The following is a 15,328-nucleotide window of genomic DNA, read 5'->3' on the forward strand; positions in this document are numbered from 1 at the left end:
TTAAAAAAGCTTTTAAAAGGTTCATCTTAAGCTCTTGAATGAAGTCAGCTTCTGACTTTAAGAAGGCATATCTTGTAGGGAAGGAAGTTTTGCTAAATTTATTCAAAAAGGGGCTGTATTCAATAAAAAATAGGTGTAAAATCTTCCAAACTTTCCTCTGCAGCTATATAAGAGGAAAATTAGCATGGGAACCTAAAATTTATTCTACTTAATTTCTAGTAGGTTAGGATATATACTGATACAAGAATGCAGTTGATATAATTAATATTTAAATAACATTTGAGAAAGTATCCCTGTATTTGTATTAGGTGTAATAGGTCTATATGATGTATTTATTTATATACACAAATGCTGTGTATATAAAGAAATCACTTTGTTTTTAAGATACCGTGGGTACTTGTCCCAACTAGTCACTGAAAATATTTAAATAATAATACTGTTTGCTGTTGGAGTGAGATGTAGATTTCCCACAAAACAACAATCAGGATATTTTCATTTTACTGAGATTATTTTGTCTTAGGGGGAAAAATGAACTAATTTAAAAAATACATACTAACATGCATTTTTGTTTGGAACAGTTATGCCATTATTATGTGGGAAGTGATGTCAAGAAAAAAACCATTCGAAGGTCAGATTTTTGTCTTTGTCTAATTCTGTTAAAGAATAGCTGAGATAGACTAACCTGTTAAGATTAATGTAAGATTAATGTAAACAGTATTTTTAAAAAGGCCATTGTTTCCCCTTTGTCTTAAGCTTGCATTGTATTATACTATTGTATTGTAGTAAAATACCATGTATTGCAGAATATTGGTAGGAAGGGGAGGTGATATATTTTGCATTTTAACATTTTTAAATTAGGTTTAGATCACAATATACAGTTGCAAGAAAAAGTATGTGAACCCTTTGGGATTACGTGGAGTTTTGCATGAATTGGCCATAAAATGCACTCTAAACGTCATGTAAGTCACAACAATAGAAAAACACAGTCTGCTTAAAATAATACTACACAAACATTAGCTATTGTCATGTTTTAATTGAACATAAGATGGAAACATTCACAGTGCAGGGTGGAAAAAGTATGTGAACCTTTGGACTTAATAACTGGTTGACCATCCTTTGGCAGCAATAACCTCAACCAAACATTTCCTGTAGTTGCAGATCAGACCTGCACAAAGATCTGCAGTAATTTTGGACCACTCCTCTGCACAAAACTGTTTCAGTGTAGCAATATTCTTGGGATATCTGTGTGAATCGCTCTCTTAAGGTCATGCCACAGCATTTCAATCGGGTTGAGGTCAGGACTCTGACTGGGCCACTCCAGAAGGCGTATTCTGTTCTGTTGAAGCCATTGTTTTGTTGAATTACTTGTATGCTTTGGGTCATTGTCCTGTTGCATCACCCATCCTCTGCGGAGCTTCAGTTGGCAGACAGATGGTCATACGTTTTCCTACAAAATGTCCTGATAAACTCTGGAATTCATTTTCCCATCAATGACAACAATCTGTCCAGGCCCTGAGGCAGCACAGCAGCCCCAAACCATGATGCTCCCTCCGCCATGTTTTACAGTGGGGATGAGGTTTTGATGTTGGTGTGCTGTGCTTTTTTTTCTCCACACATAGTGTTGTGTGTTTTTCCCAAACAACTCAATTTTGGTTTCATCTGTCCACAGTATATTTTGCCAGTAGTGCTATGGAACATCCAGGTGCTCTTTTGCAAACTTCAAACGTGCTGCAATATTTTTTTTTTGGACAGCAATGGCTTCCTCCGTGGTGTCCTCCCATCTACTCCATTCTTGTTTAATGTTTTCCTTATTGTAGATGTATCAACAAAAATGTTAGCATGTGCCAGAGATGTCTTTAGGTCTTTAGCTGACACTCTAGGATTCTTCTTTACCTCATCAAGCATTATGCTCTGTGTTCTTGCAGTCATTTTTACAGGACGACCATGCCTAGGGAGAGTAGCAACAGTGCTAAACTTTCTCCATTTGTAGACAGTCTGTCTTACCGTGGACACATGAACATCAAGGCTTTTGGAGATACTTTTGTAACCCTTTCCAGCTTCATGCAAGTCAACAATTCTTGATCGTAGGTCTTCTGAGAGCAATTTTCTGCGAGGCATGGTTCACATCAGACAGTGCTTCTTGAGACCAGTAAACCCAAAACAGGTGTGTGTTTTTAAAGGGCAGGACAGCTGTCAGCAACACATCCAATAGCATCACACTGATTGGAGTCAAGGTTGGCTCACTCCTGGCTCCAATTAGCTCTTGGAGAAGTCATTAGGCTAGGGGTTCACATACTTTTTCCACCCTGCACTGTGAATGTTTCCATCTTATGTTCAATTAAAACATGACAATAGCTAATGTTTGTGTAGTATTATTTTAAGCAGACTGTGTTTTTCTATTGTTGTGACTTACATGACGTTTAGAGCGCATTTTATGGCCAATTCATGCAAAACTCCACGTAATCCCAAAGGGTTCACATACTTTTTCTTGCAACTGTAATATTGCATTTAATCTCTATACATGTCCCATGCTGGCTAGAAGACTAAATAAAATTAGCTATCAAATCCCTTTTATTATAACTTGAAATTATTTCTAGAGGTCACACATTTCCTGTTCTATTTTTTTCCTCTTACAGTGGGACAAAAAAGTATTTAGTCAGCCACCAATTGTGCAAGTTCTCCCACTTAAAAAGATGAGAGAGGCCTGTAATTTTCATAGGTATACGTCAACTATGAATGACAAAATGGGGGGAAAGAATCCAGGAAATCACATTGTAGGATTTCTAACGAATTTATTTGCAAATTATGGTGGAAAATAAATATTTGGTCAATAACAAAAGTTCATCTCAATACTTTGTTATATACCCTTTGCTGGCAATGACAGAGGTCAAACGTTTTCTGTAAGTCTTCACAAGGTTTGCAAAGGTTCACATACTTTTTCCACCCTGCACTGTGAATGTTTCCATCTTATGTTCAATTAAAACATGACAACAGCTAATGTTTGTGTAGTATTATTTTAAGCAGACTGTGTTTTTCTATTGTTGTGACTTACATGACGTTTAGAGCGCATTTTATGGCCAATTCATGCAAAACTCCACGTAATCCCAAAGGGTTCACATACTTTTTCTTGCAACTGTAATATAATTTAAAATTTACTATTTGTGTTCCAATTTCTAGAATTGAAAGAAATGCACATATATTTCTAACACATGCGTGTATTGACTTTTGCAGATGTTATACATCACTTGCAAATTATGTTTAGCATGTCACAAGGGAAGCGTCCAGATGTTGGGGAAGAAACTTTGCCCCTTGATATTCCTTACCGAGAATTGATGGTGTCTTTAATGGAATCTGCTTGGGCACCCAATCCAGAGGAAAGGCCATCTTTTTCAAGTGAGTTTCTCTTTTGCTCTGTATGATAGGTAACTCAGCAGCTCTGGCTACACTCTGGCGTTGGATATTTGTTGCACCCTCTGAACTACTTCTCTTCCACATCAACTATTGAAATGAGGAAAAGCCACACTTGAACACAATGTTCAAGACTATTCAACAGCTGAAAGCATGTCAAGGATTACTTGAGATTGCTTTATTTGTATATTAAAGTTATTAAGTATAATTTGCATTGGCCTATAAGCTTTATTTTACCATTATAAAATTAGGGCTACCTACTAGGTGGGTCTTACCCATCACCACATGTTAGCTGGATTCAATGGGTAAAGATACTTTGGAGCAGGCATAGTGTACTAGTAAAGAACTTATTAAAACGTATTTTATTAAAACTTTTTTTACATATGTAAAAAATACATATTAAGGAATTGTGGGCCAATGCTTGGTCCATGACCAATGAATTTGAAGCACCTTTTCCCCTTAAAAATTGTAATCTTGTACAGGTCTGTTGACTAAGGAGAATATACACCTAATGGATAACCCTATATTTATTTTGTGATTCAGTTGCAGTGGAAAGTTTTGAGTATCTGTTCACTGAAGGTTGCTCAGTCAAGCAGTTCTTCCTTGTGCCTTTTAAAACTCCTTGTCAGGATATGGTTACTCTTTTTCCCATTTTACAGCTGAATTTCAAAACTGAAACAGTTGCTAGAAATGAAGGAATAAAAATGGTAATTCTCCAAGCAAGTGAGCTTGAGTGAAACACCTCTACTTGAACCACTAAAGCAGTCAATACTTAGCAAGTCTCATGTGGCTTCTGTGGCTAAACTGCCCTGCTATGCAGAACTGAGATAGAAAGTCAATGAGTAATTTTATGATGCATATATTACTCTTATTTGTAAAATGTTTAGTGCTTTAGGACCATCTAGATAGTAACACAACTATCCAATAATATCAGATACATTTGTACTAATCAGATATCTGGTATTTGGATTCAGGAAGCTATTGATGTTACAACTAATACTATATTATTCTAGTCAATTGATATAAATATTCTAATATTTAAATTTAAACAGGGTGAATGCAGAGAAAAAAGTCTGGTTGCCTTCGTAGGTACAGGTAATTCTCAACATACGACTATAATGGAGCCTGCTTATTGCAGTGATATATCTTAATGGTCATAAAAATAGTTGTTCATGTGACTGACCCCATTTTATGGCTTTTTTTGCTGTAGCAGCACAGTCATTAAGGAAACAAAGGCTCGCTATGAGTGAAGTTTTGCCAAAATCTGGAAGCAAATTCCAGTTTTCAGCAAAACCATGGTAATATGCTACGATAATGGCCATAAAATGCAACCCTGTTGTTGAGCACTCAAAGTTCAATCAACAATCAACAAAGTTCAATCAACAAGCCGGCCTGGTCTGATGGGTTTGGGGTTTTAATTACTGTTTTAAGTAATTTATTGTATTCGGGCACAATGGTTTAATGTTTTTAATTTTTGTATTCTGTATTTTTGGTATTTATTGCCCTGTACACCGCCCTGAGTCCTTCGGGAGAAGGGCGGTATACAAATTAAATTAAATAAAATAAAAATAAAAATATGACTAACACGTCACATCCAGGTCTTGGACCCCCTTTTTCATGTCGGTCATAACTTCAACAGTTGCTAAGCAACTGCTGGTAAATTGAGGACCACTTATATTCATGTATTTTATATTGGCATACAAATTAGAAAAGTTAAGTGTCAGTATTCTAGACTTAGAAAAATCTAGAACAATTTTTATATTAATATTCAGTTTTTCTCACTTTTCGATATATATATATATATATTGCTATTTATGCCCTTAAAGATTGGCTTTTCTTGACAAAACAAGCGGCACATAATAAACAAATGTTTTCAGTGTATTAGAAAGTTTCTCCAGCCATTCACCTGCATATGTATAGGACTTCCAAATAGATGAAGAATGGAACTCTGATTTTCTTCTCTTCCCAATTTTCATGCATTTAGCTGAAGGAGAGGCTTTCTGCAATTGGATGAACCAAAATAGAGCTGTCTGTAGGATCTGGGATCTTGATTTTTTTTATGCTGTACACCTGTGTTGGAATGGAAGCGTTTCTGTATTGTAGCCTGATCTCTATCCAATTTTGGAATGACTGAAGAGAGTGAACATGTCAATATTATTCTTCCTATAGGTCGTAGCATACTATTTTACCTAAGGCCATCTAATGTGTTTGTTGCACGCAAATTCTTAACCCTGATATTTCCTGGTTCCTGTTCTGGCGGTCAGACAGCACTCGGCAAACAATGCATGCCAGTTATTCTCTACCAAAATGCACTCAAAATTGTATCATATACTGCATAGATTGTGTTCATTCAGTATTTCTTTTTCTCTTCATTAAGAGAAACTGGCTTTAGGGAGTATGTTTTAAAATATTTTTCAGTAATGTAATTTCCATAAATTAAATGTTCTGTTAAGAGACCTAATAGTGACTGTCTTTGTTTAGGGTGCTTAATAGATCTAGAATCTGTGATGAGGACCTTTGAAGAGATACCTATGATTGAAGCAGTAATAGAGATAAAGAGGGCCAAAGTAAGTGCTCATATTATAATCTGTTATGAATAGAATTTATTCCCAAAAAGAAACTGGACATCCATATAGCTGAAGCTAGACTTCTCACACTATTAATCATATACAAAATGTTCACTTGCCCAGGCTGAGTTATGCTAAGATATACTGTATGGGGTCTTATGGGATCATAAGTCCATTGAGATATATGTAATCAGAAAACTGCCCTGTAAGCATGGTTAGCTAAAGGGATATCCTGTCCATTTATTTGTGTATTGTTTATTTTTATTATTATGGTTTAATATATTTATATAATATAAACATAAATTATAATTTGTTTATTGTTTATAGAATAAATTTATTTATTGCTGTGTTAAACAATAAAAATCTTTGCAAGCAGTTGGCTGTAGGTAAGCACAGTCCCAAATTGTGCTGTTTCTCAGATGAGAACTCTTAGGTATTTTATCTTATAATTATGCTTTGATTTCATAACACCATTTTGTTTTATGCCAATATCTCTTTCAGGCACAGTATGAGTGGACATGCATTCATTTGCCTAACAAGATAGCCAGTGATGAATCAATATCTTTAAATATACCACTGAACACTAGTATACAAGAGGTAAAACATTTTTTCTATTATTAACATAAACACCTTAATATTCTTAAAACTGTTTTTTTGCCAAAAATCAGTGGTTGGTTTTGTAGAGAGTCAGAGAGAATGCATAAGATTATTTCATTTGTAAACTATATTGGGTTGGAAGTTGGAACACATTAAGTCTCATCCAGTGATGCAAAGATTTATGGTGAGCTAAACAATGAGCTCTCTGCCAAGGATAAACATACAGCATTTTTCAGCATTGCAGACCTGTTCTTTCAATTAGCATATTCATATATCCGCTCAAGGCAGAAAATAAACTGATAAATGACAAATGACAAACATGGATAATTACTGATTCCTGCTTACCATACTATGTTACAGGGGGACACCTGCTCCATGTTTGAATGCCACAGAATTGGTATGGATTTTTAAAAGAATAGCTTCCAAAGGGTGAAACTGAAATAGCATGTAGGGACAGAGAGGTGTCATGTTTTCGGACCACTGTTGTCTTCCTTGAAATAAATAGATCTTCCAGCACTTATAATTCAGTATCATTTCAGAAACCATATAATATTTGCATGAATAATACATTCCTCTGTTGAAGACAGTGAAAGATATCTAACATTCAGGTCATTTCAGTCACCCAGTAGCTGATATTCTCTGTGCTGTTTAACCCCTAGCATCTCTAGAAAGGGTTTGGAAAATGCCTGTGTGGGAATCTCTGAACTTTGGGGTAGGGCTCGTCCTTGAAAGATCAGATAGCCAAAAACATTTTTGTGTTTGTTTTTCTTTGGGAAGTGGGTGGGCAGAGAAACTTTACACCATTATCAAGTGATTTTAGGCTGCCTCCTGCTACATTACCTGTCTAATTTAGGACAGATAGTGCAGTGGGAATTTGCACCACGTTTAAGATATAGCATCCTTCCCACAGGTTCTTAAAAGGAAGGAAAAATGGCTTTTCCCATTGGGGAAATCACTTGAATTCATTCACAGAGAAAGACCACAGACATTTGGAGAAGAGCAAATAACTGTGTAAAAAGGTGATACAATTTCACCTCACTTTTTGATCATACTAGGGATCAGCCTTTAATTTCAACCTGAATTTGATGAATATCCCTGTAGAATCGGAGAATAGACACAATGAATTGATTTAATGGCAATAACAGGGGTAGAGAAGCTATACAGTTATTAATGTTGTATTAGGCCTAGAAATCTTAGGTTCAAGTGCGCTATTGGCCATGGAAGTTTTCCCGGGTGACTTTGGGCTAATCACATTCTCTCAGTGAGATGTTCCTCACAGAGTTGTCATTAATTAAAAGTATAGACATAATTTATGTCATTTTGTTATTAATAAAATGACAAAAAATGAACATTGGTAATCTTTATGAGGAAATTGGCAAGTGACAGTGCTCTTTTATTATGGGGGGGGGGTGTTTCATTATTTAAGGCTGAGAATATGTTGTCCCTTGATGAAGAGCTATATGCAACAATTGTACAATGAATTTAGCTTTAGTTTTCACCAAAAATCTTTGCAATACTTTTGCTACATTCTAAATGAACTACAATACAGCTGTGGCAATTAGTGATTGTGTGTAGTATTTATAACCAACAATTTTGGTATGAATGCAACATTTTAAAATAGCTTTCCTGACACCCTCAGACAGATTAGAATTTAGCTATACTGATTATAAATTGTGAAAGAATCAACCCAAACAAATTTGAAAGCCATAAGTATGAGTAAAATTATTCTAGATGCCCTCAGACCTCAATATAAAGTAGAATTAATGGCATTAAGGGTACCATTGAGAAATCTGCAATGCTATTTCTGTTCAGAAATACGTCCTACTAGATCAGACATGTCAGACACAAGGCCCGGAGGCCAGATTCGGCCCACAAAGTGGTTTCATGCGGCCCACGAAGCCATCCTGGAAACACAAGGCCCAGAGACCCTCCTTCTGCCAGATACCCTCAGATCTGTCCCACTCCTGCCCAGGCCCCCATAGGCACCCTTGATGCAAATGATGTAGAGCTGGCCACGCCCACCCAGTAGGCCATATGCACTCTAGCCACGCCCACCCAGTAGGCCACGCCCACCCTGGCCATACCTATCCGGCCCCCTGAGGGCAACCACAATGCTGATGCGGCCCTCGATGAAATTGAGTTTGACACCCCTGTACTAGATTCATACTGCATAACAAAAATGTGCAGAGAACAAAAACAAGATGTTTCATTTATGTGGGGCACATGGAGTCAAGCCATTACTTCATGTACCTCAGGCATGCCCAGCCCATGGGCCATATGTGGCTCTGAACAGCTAGTACTGTGGCCCCTTTATGAGTTTAAAGATTAAATTAATTCCGTGTTGAAACAAAATTGATACTATATAGAATTTTATAGTAAGTTTTTCTTTTGTGTGTGTGCTTATTTTAATTACTGATATGTAAATAGGAATTTAAAAACAATCGCTAGTGCATTTTGTGGTCATTGTATTTGTCTGCTAAATTTTACCAATAAATAAAATTGAACCAAAAATCTTTGTTCCATGTGATGCTGTCCATTCCAGAATTCCTGTTCATCCCAAGATGATCAATCTTATCCATCAAGTGTTCCCCAGAATATATCAAAACCATGCAACCTCCTTTCATATGGTATGTCCTCTGCACACAATTGAAGTTTACTATTGGCAATTACATAATCCTCTTATGGATACCAATAAAGGAGAATATTTACAGCATAGGTTTGAAATGAGGCATCCTTTGTGCTCTTTGAGCTTGATTGTTTTCTTAAAGATGTTTCATTACCCAAAGTAGGCAACTTTATCAGTGTTAGAGTCATCAGACTAGCACTGATGATATTACTTAGTTGGAGTAAGGAAACATCTGCAAGAAAATAACCAAGCTCAGAGAGCACTAAGGACCCCTCACCTCTCATGGATACAGCATAACTAGATAGTGTCTCTCTGGTTCACAGAATGTTAATAATGAATTAGAAGAATAGAGAATTGAATAGAGAATTGAACAGATGGCATCCTATCCAGGATAAGATTTTAGATTGAAGACTAGTACAGGTAGTCTTTGACTCATAACAGTTCATTTAGTGAGCTTTCAAAGTTACAATGCCATTGAAAAAAGTGACTTTATGACCATTTTTCACACTTATGACCATTGCAGCATTCTCCATGGTCATGTGATTAAAATTGAGACACTTAGCAACTTACTCATATTTATAATGGTTGCAGTGTTCTGGGATCACGTGATCAGCTTTTTTAGAAGAGCCTTGGTGGAGCAGTGGGCTAATGCCTCCTTAAGTAACACAGCTGCCTGCAATTAGTGCAGGTTCGAGTCCCACCAGGCTCAAGGTTGACTCAGCCTTCCATCCTTCCGAGGTAGGTAAAATGAGGACCCAGATTGTTGGGGGCAATAAGCTGACTTTGTAAAAATGCCGCTTGGGTGGGGCTGAAAGCCCTAATAAGCAGGCATATACATAGAATGAAGGCTATTGCTAACCACATTGATTTGTGCTTCTTAGATTGCAAGCCGCCCTGAGTCTTCGGAGAAGGGTGGGATATAAATGGGATTAAAAAAACTGTCTGACAAACAAATTCAATGGGGAAACTAGATTCACTTAACAACTGTGCTACTAATTTAATACCTGCAGTGATTCACTTAACAACTATAACAAGAAAGGTCATAAAATGGGGCAAAATTCACTTAACAAATGTCTCACTTAGCAAAAGAAATTTTGGGTTTAATTGTGGTCTTAAGTCGAGGACTACCTGTATTCTACAATAATCAGTATCAGTAAACAATATTATTTTTAAAGTATTATGTGGGCAAATATATTGATTCCAACCATATTGTTGTAAATAAAGATCAAATTGTGTTATAAAAGATAGTTTTACCCTAGATCTGTAGATTTAAAAATAAGTTTAGTCTCACTATGCCAAGATGCAACATTTAGTTGTCTAGCAAAAAAAAATGGTTGCAACTATAAATATCAATCACTTTATGTTTAACATTTCATTGTGGCCTTGATCTCTCTGCTTTCTTTTTTTCCAATCCATTTGTCTTTCCTTCTAGTATATCCTGCCTTTCTGATTTGTGAATTTGATTTCAGGGCCATTCTTTTAAGAGGCAGCAAGTATCTGTACTAACCTGGTACTCCTAGACCCATTGGGCTGCAGCAGGTCTCATCTCTGAACAGCACTGCCAACTGTACTACCAACAGCCATATTGTACAATGCAACACATTTGGAAGATACCAGATTATGTTTCAGAAGAACAAAAGTGCTTTTAGGTTGATAGAAAATAATGTTTGATGTTATCCGTTAGGATAATGAGAGAAATCAGTCTACTGGTTGTGTTTGCAGCCTGGCTGGGATGTTAAGTAATTTGTAGGTAAATGACAGAGTAGTTCTGGGTTTATTTTGTGCATTGTTTTTATTTTTACTCTTTTTTAAATTAAATTAATAAGATGCTTTTTTTCTTTTGTGATAGTTAAGGATGAACCACACTCGCTGCTCAGTTATGTTCCACACTCACAGAGTACTCAGTCTTACGTATCTCAACAAAGTTCTTCATCTAACACAGATAGTTCTAATTCGTCAAATTCCACACCGGGCTTGCTGCAGCTATCGGGAGCTGATCCAGGTATGCAGCTGAGAGTTTTGAATCCTACTCATGATCAGCTTGTTTTATTATATAAATGGATCAGATCTCTAGAGTAACACAGTTTCTACAGGTGTGCATGCATTATTCTCTTTTACACATTTGTGAGAGTTACTTTATGGGGGAATTTATAAAAAGAAAACTTAAAGCTATTTTTTTCTTGGTAGCACTGCACATACTGTCTATCACAAGGATCGATCAGAAATAGAATTCTTCAGATAGTAGTATACTGGAACTATTAAATCATTTTATGGTTTCAGCTCATACACAGTTTACAAGTATAGAAGAAAGTGGAAACTATAGAGAAGGTAGAACTTGTGAACAGAATCTACATGTCACTCAAGAGTTTGTGATTGTTTTAAACAATGAGGATTATAATTAATGTTCTGATATCTTGATTTACAACATTAAATAACATTAAAAATGTGTTCCTTAAAAGGGTATTTAGAACAAAATGAGTAGAATAAAAAATGAAGTGAACATCTAAAAGAAATATAACTAATCAGGAAAAAATAGCCTTTGTGTTGTACAAAACATTTGGGGTACATGTACAGAAGACACTTGTTTCTGGAAAGTGTGGACATATTTCTGCCGGGATCGTCTGTTTTGTGTTGGAGATGACTTCAAAGTGTGGGACACACTATCTGCTTAATAACTCGGAAGAACAATCTCCAAATGCTTTAAGTGTCCCTAATATTTAGGTAAAACGTTAGTCTAAAGTTTGGGATTTTCACACTGCAACAATATGTATGGTCTATCTTACTTACTTTCACCTTCAAGTGCATTTGATCGTAACTGGCCACCGTCTTTATCTAACAAAAGCAATGGCTATGTCTCCAGATGTGATAAAGTGGTAGATAACATAATTAAGGAGGTGCTGAAGGAAGAGCTAGTATGTAGTGAATAATGGGAGAATACAACTTTTATTTTAATAAGGGTGAAAGGACATATGGTAGTTTTGAAGTGTCATACTGTTATCTAAAAATATATATAAAAATATGTTATTTTCTCTTAAGTTGCTTTGTGTAGATTGATGTTATTTTTCTTTTAGGACTGAGTCAGATTTTGTTGTTTCTTTCCTTCTCTGTATTAGACTTTATATTGAGGACTATGCAATCACAAGACTTCGCTGTAGCTCATCATTGGATCCAAACTAAAAGAGAGGATATTGTCCATCAGATGACTGACACTTGCATTAACCAGTGTTTAGATGCCCTTCTTTCCAGGGATTTAATCATGAAAGAGGATTATGAACTTGTTAACACCAAACCTACAAGGACCTCAAGAGTCAGGCAACTGCTTGATACTACTGACAGTCAAGGAGAAGACGTGGCTAGAATCATAGTGCAAAAACTGAAAGATAACAAACAGTTGGGGCTTCAGCCTTACCCAAATATACCTCCTGCATCCAGGAGCACTTCTTTGCATCTATAAATGACAGGACTTGCAGTGTGGATTCCTATTTCTGAAGTACCTCTTTATGTTTGTGCTGCATGGCTACAAACTGAGGTTCTTAGTTTGCTGCCTGAGGGAGAGGGCATCTGGCAAATGGAAGTATTATAGTGTCCTTACCATTTTTAAAAAGAACAACACACTTGGACTTTCCTCACTGAATAAATTTGTATTTTGTGGAATTATTAAAAAGAAAATATGAAATATATAAAGAATACAAAATAATAGGCAACTCAAACGGGTTTTCTGTCTTTTGAAGCATTCTGTCAGTCAAACCTGCCTTTAAATAGGGAAGGGTTACCGGGTTAGAGTGTTAGTACAATAGTTCTAAAACACCACTCTTTATAAGGTCTTTTACATGAATAGGAACCACTTCTACATGGATTTCCTTTTCCTTAATCATGTGCTTTGAGGCAAAAAACACATACCCTATTTGGCTATGCCAAATATTGACCAGACATAATGAGACAAACCCCAGATCTATTTTGGAATGCATACGCTACCGCTTTGCAGCTTTGTAAAATAGGAAAAAAAAGTGGTCTGTAAGTTGTTATTGAAAGCAACATGTTCTCTGTTAATAATCTTTAAAGAATATCTCGAGTCCAGATTTGCAAGATGTAAGACATTAATCCCCCAAAGAGTAGAGTGTTGTTCAAATGGATTGTATTGGATTTTAGGAAAAATCTATACTGTTTTCATAGAGGCCCCATTGATTATAGCTCAAATTGTTCATGAATACTTTGCTAAGATGGAAATAGGCCTGTAGCAATCCATGTTCAGTGTGCCTTAACTCAAAAGTAGGTGTGGCAAGGTGGATATAACAACCACTTCTGAAGAGGAAACTCTTTAAAGACATTGAAGAACTGAAGAGAACCTGACAAGCATGAATGAGGTTTTGCCTCACAATGCCTGCCTCTTTACAAAATGAAGTTGCACTCCATACTCTAGTAGTCTAATTCTGTTTAGATATGAGGGGAGGAGAATGGCATCTTCTAAAAAGATGAAATAATCCTTCAAGTAGTCCACCAATAGCATATAAAATAAGTACGAATCAGTCTGGTATCGAGCTAGAAAACGGAAGAGTGGATATGTAGGCCAGTTGTAGTTCTTTAGGCACGGAACCAACTAGATGAATAGCAATCCACTTCTGAAATCCTATCAATAAAACTACAGAGACCTGTATAGGTAGTTGCCAGGATTCAAGGCTGACTTGAAGAGACAAAAAATAAATCATAGAATTAATTCCTGAATTACTACTGCATTACTACTGTACTACTTCAAAGGCATTATGAACAAATGTCTTTGAAGCTCTTCCAGTTAAACCACCAAGGATTATGCTGACTATAGTTTGGTGGAATAGAGGGGCTGTGGCAGGAGAGAGACTATGTAATGTTCTTTAGAAGCCAAATAATAAGTTTTTTTAAAACTTATATTTTAATTCACATGTGACTGGTAGGATTCAGACAGTTCTCTATAAAAATGCAAATTATGGTTGGAAAAATTTAGTGATATAGCTGAAAATTATTCTCATTCAGAATGTTCTAGGTTCAATCCTTTGCATTATCAGTTAAATTAAAAAGTTGAGATAGTAGCTAATAGGAAAAATCTCTTCCAGGAGTTGCTAGGAGTTCCTAGGAGTTGTAGGAAGAATAGACCATTGAGGACCTCTATTGATTGAACTTTTCAAGCCCAATTAGTAGATAAAAGCTGTCCTTTTATGTTACAAAGATTATTTTGCTTTTAACTTAAACTTTTCATTTTTCATTTATTTGTATCTGAAAGAGTAATGGGTAGCCCAGCATTGGTTAAATGTAACAAAATTCATTGCATGTGTTGGTGGCAATTGCCAGATTTCTACTTACATATGTTCTGTTCAGAATTCTAATGTGTGTTGTCTAGATCTGGGATAGTTCAGTCAACCCTGGCTTTTTTTTCTTGATGGTCAGCTGTTCTTACCTCAGCTTTTCCCAAAGCTCACTGCTCTGATGAGTCTGACATGATTTAGTTAGAGCCTGCCACCTTTTACTTTTCCAGAATTTCTATAATGATAAGGGAAAAAAAATCCTGATTCCTAAGATCTGTGCATAATGGAAAATTAACCTGCTGAAGTTGTGGACTCTCTTATGTCTGGAAGTTTTTAAGAAGAAGGTGGACTGCCATCTCTCAAGGATGGTTTAATTGTTTTATTTTGTTTTTATGCATTGCAGAAGGTTGAACTAAATGATTCATGTAGTGCCTTCCAATTCCATAATTCTGTTTCTATACATCTAGAAGGTGCTCAGTTTGAATATTGCTGCATATAGATTATCAATAGTGTTAGGAAGCCAAAAGTCCTCTCAATTTTGTCTGATTGATTGATTGATTATGTATCATCACGTCAGTGTTGACTTTTGGTGACCACATTGGTGATTTTTTTCCAAACTCCCTAAACCTGGTCCTTTAGGTCTTGTCTTCCAATGGTATTGTCATCACCACTGTAATTGAGTCCTCATCTTCTGTTTCTTTAAACTTTTCCCTGCTTTAGAGTCTTTTCTAGAGAGTTAGATCCTTCAGAGTCTGAAGTAGGATAATTTTAGCCATGTCATTTATGTTTTGAGTGAAAATTCTGGACTATTTTATTTATTTATTTATTTTATTTTATTATATTTGTATACCACC

General features: G+C 36.0%; 1 protein-coding gene across 2 annotated transcripts in view; it reads left to right on the plus strand.

Moving 5' to 3' along the window:
• The window catches only part of RIPK2 (receptor interacting serine/threonine kinase 2), a 31,149-nt gene extending 17,749 nt beyond the window's left edge, over nucleotides 1-13,400 (plus strand). Inside the window, exons 5-11 of one of the 2 annotated variants that reach the window (XM_083357883.1) lie at nucleotides 579-628; nucleotides 3,232-3,393; nucleotides 5,890-5,975; nucleotides 6,477-6,572; nucleotides 9,115-9,199; nucleotides 11,048-11,291; nucleotides 11,386-11,913. In XM_083357883.1, the coding sequence (XP_083214009.1) occupies nucleotides 579-628; nucleotides 3,232-3,393; nucleotides 5,890-5,975; nucleotides 6,477-6,572; nucleotides 9,115-9,199; nucleotides 11,048-11,277 (709 nt within the window). In that variant the 3' untranslated portion in view covers nucleotides 11,278-11,291; nucleotides 11,386-11,913. Of the gene's footprint in view, nucleotides 1-578; nucleotides 629-3,231; nucleotides 3,394-5,889; nucleotides 5,976-6,476; nucleotides 6,573-9,114; nucleotides 9,200-11,047; nucleotides 11,292-11,385; nucleotides 11,914-12,311 lie in introns of those variants that run through there. The other variant, XM_083357882.1, reaches the window with a different exon arrangement.
• Nucleotides 13,401-15,328: the final 1,928 nt, after the last annotated feature.

Source organism: Vipera ursinii, assembly GCF_947247035.1.
Source record: "Vipera ursinii genome assembly, chromosome: 3".
Classification (NCBI taxonomy): domain Eukaryota; kingdom Metazoa; phylum Chordata; class Lepidosauria; order Squamata; family Viperidae; genus Vipera; species Vipera ursinii.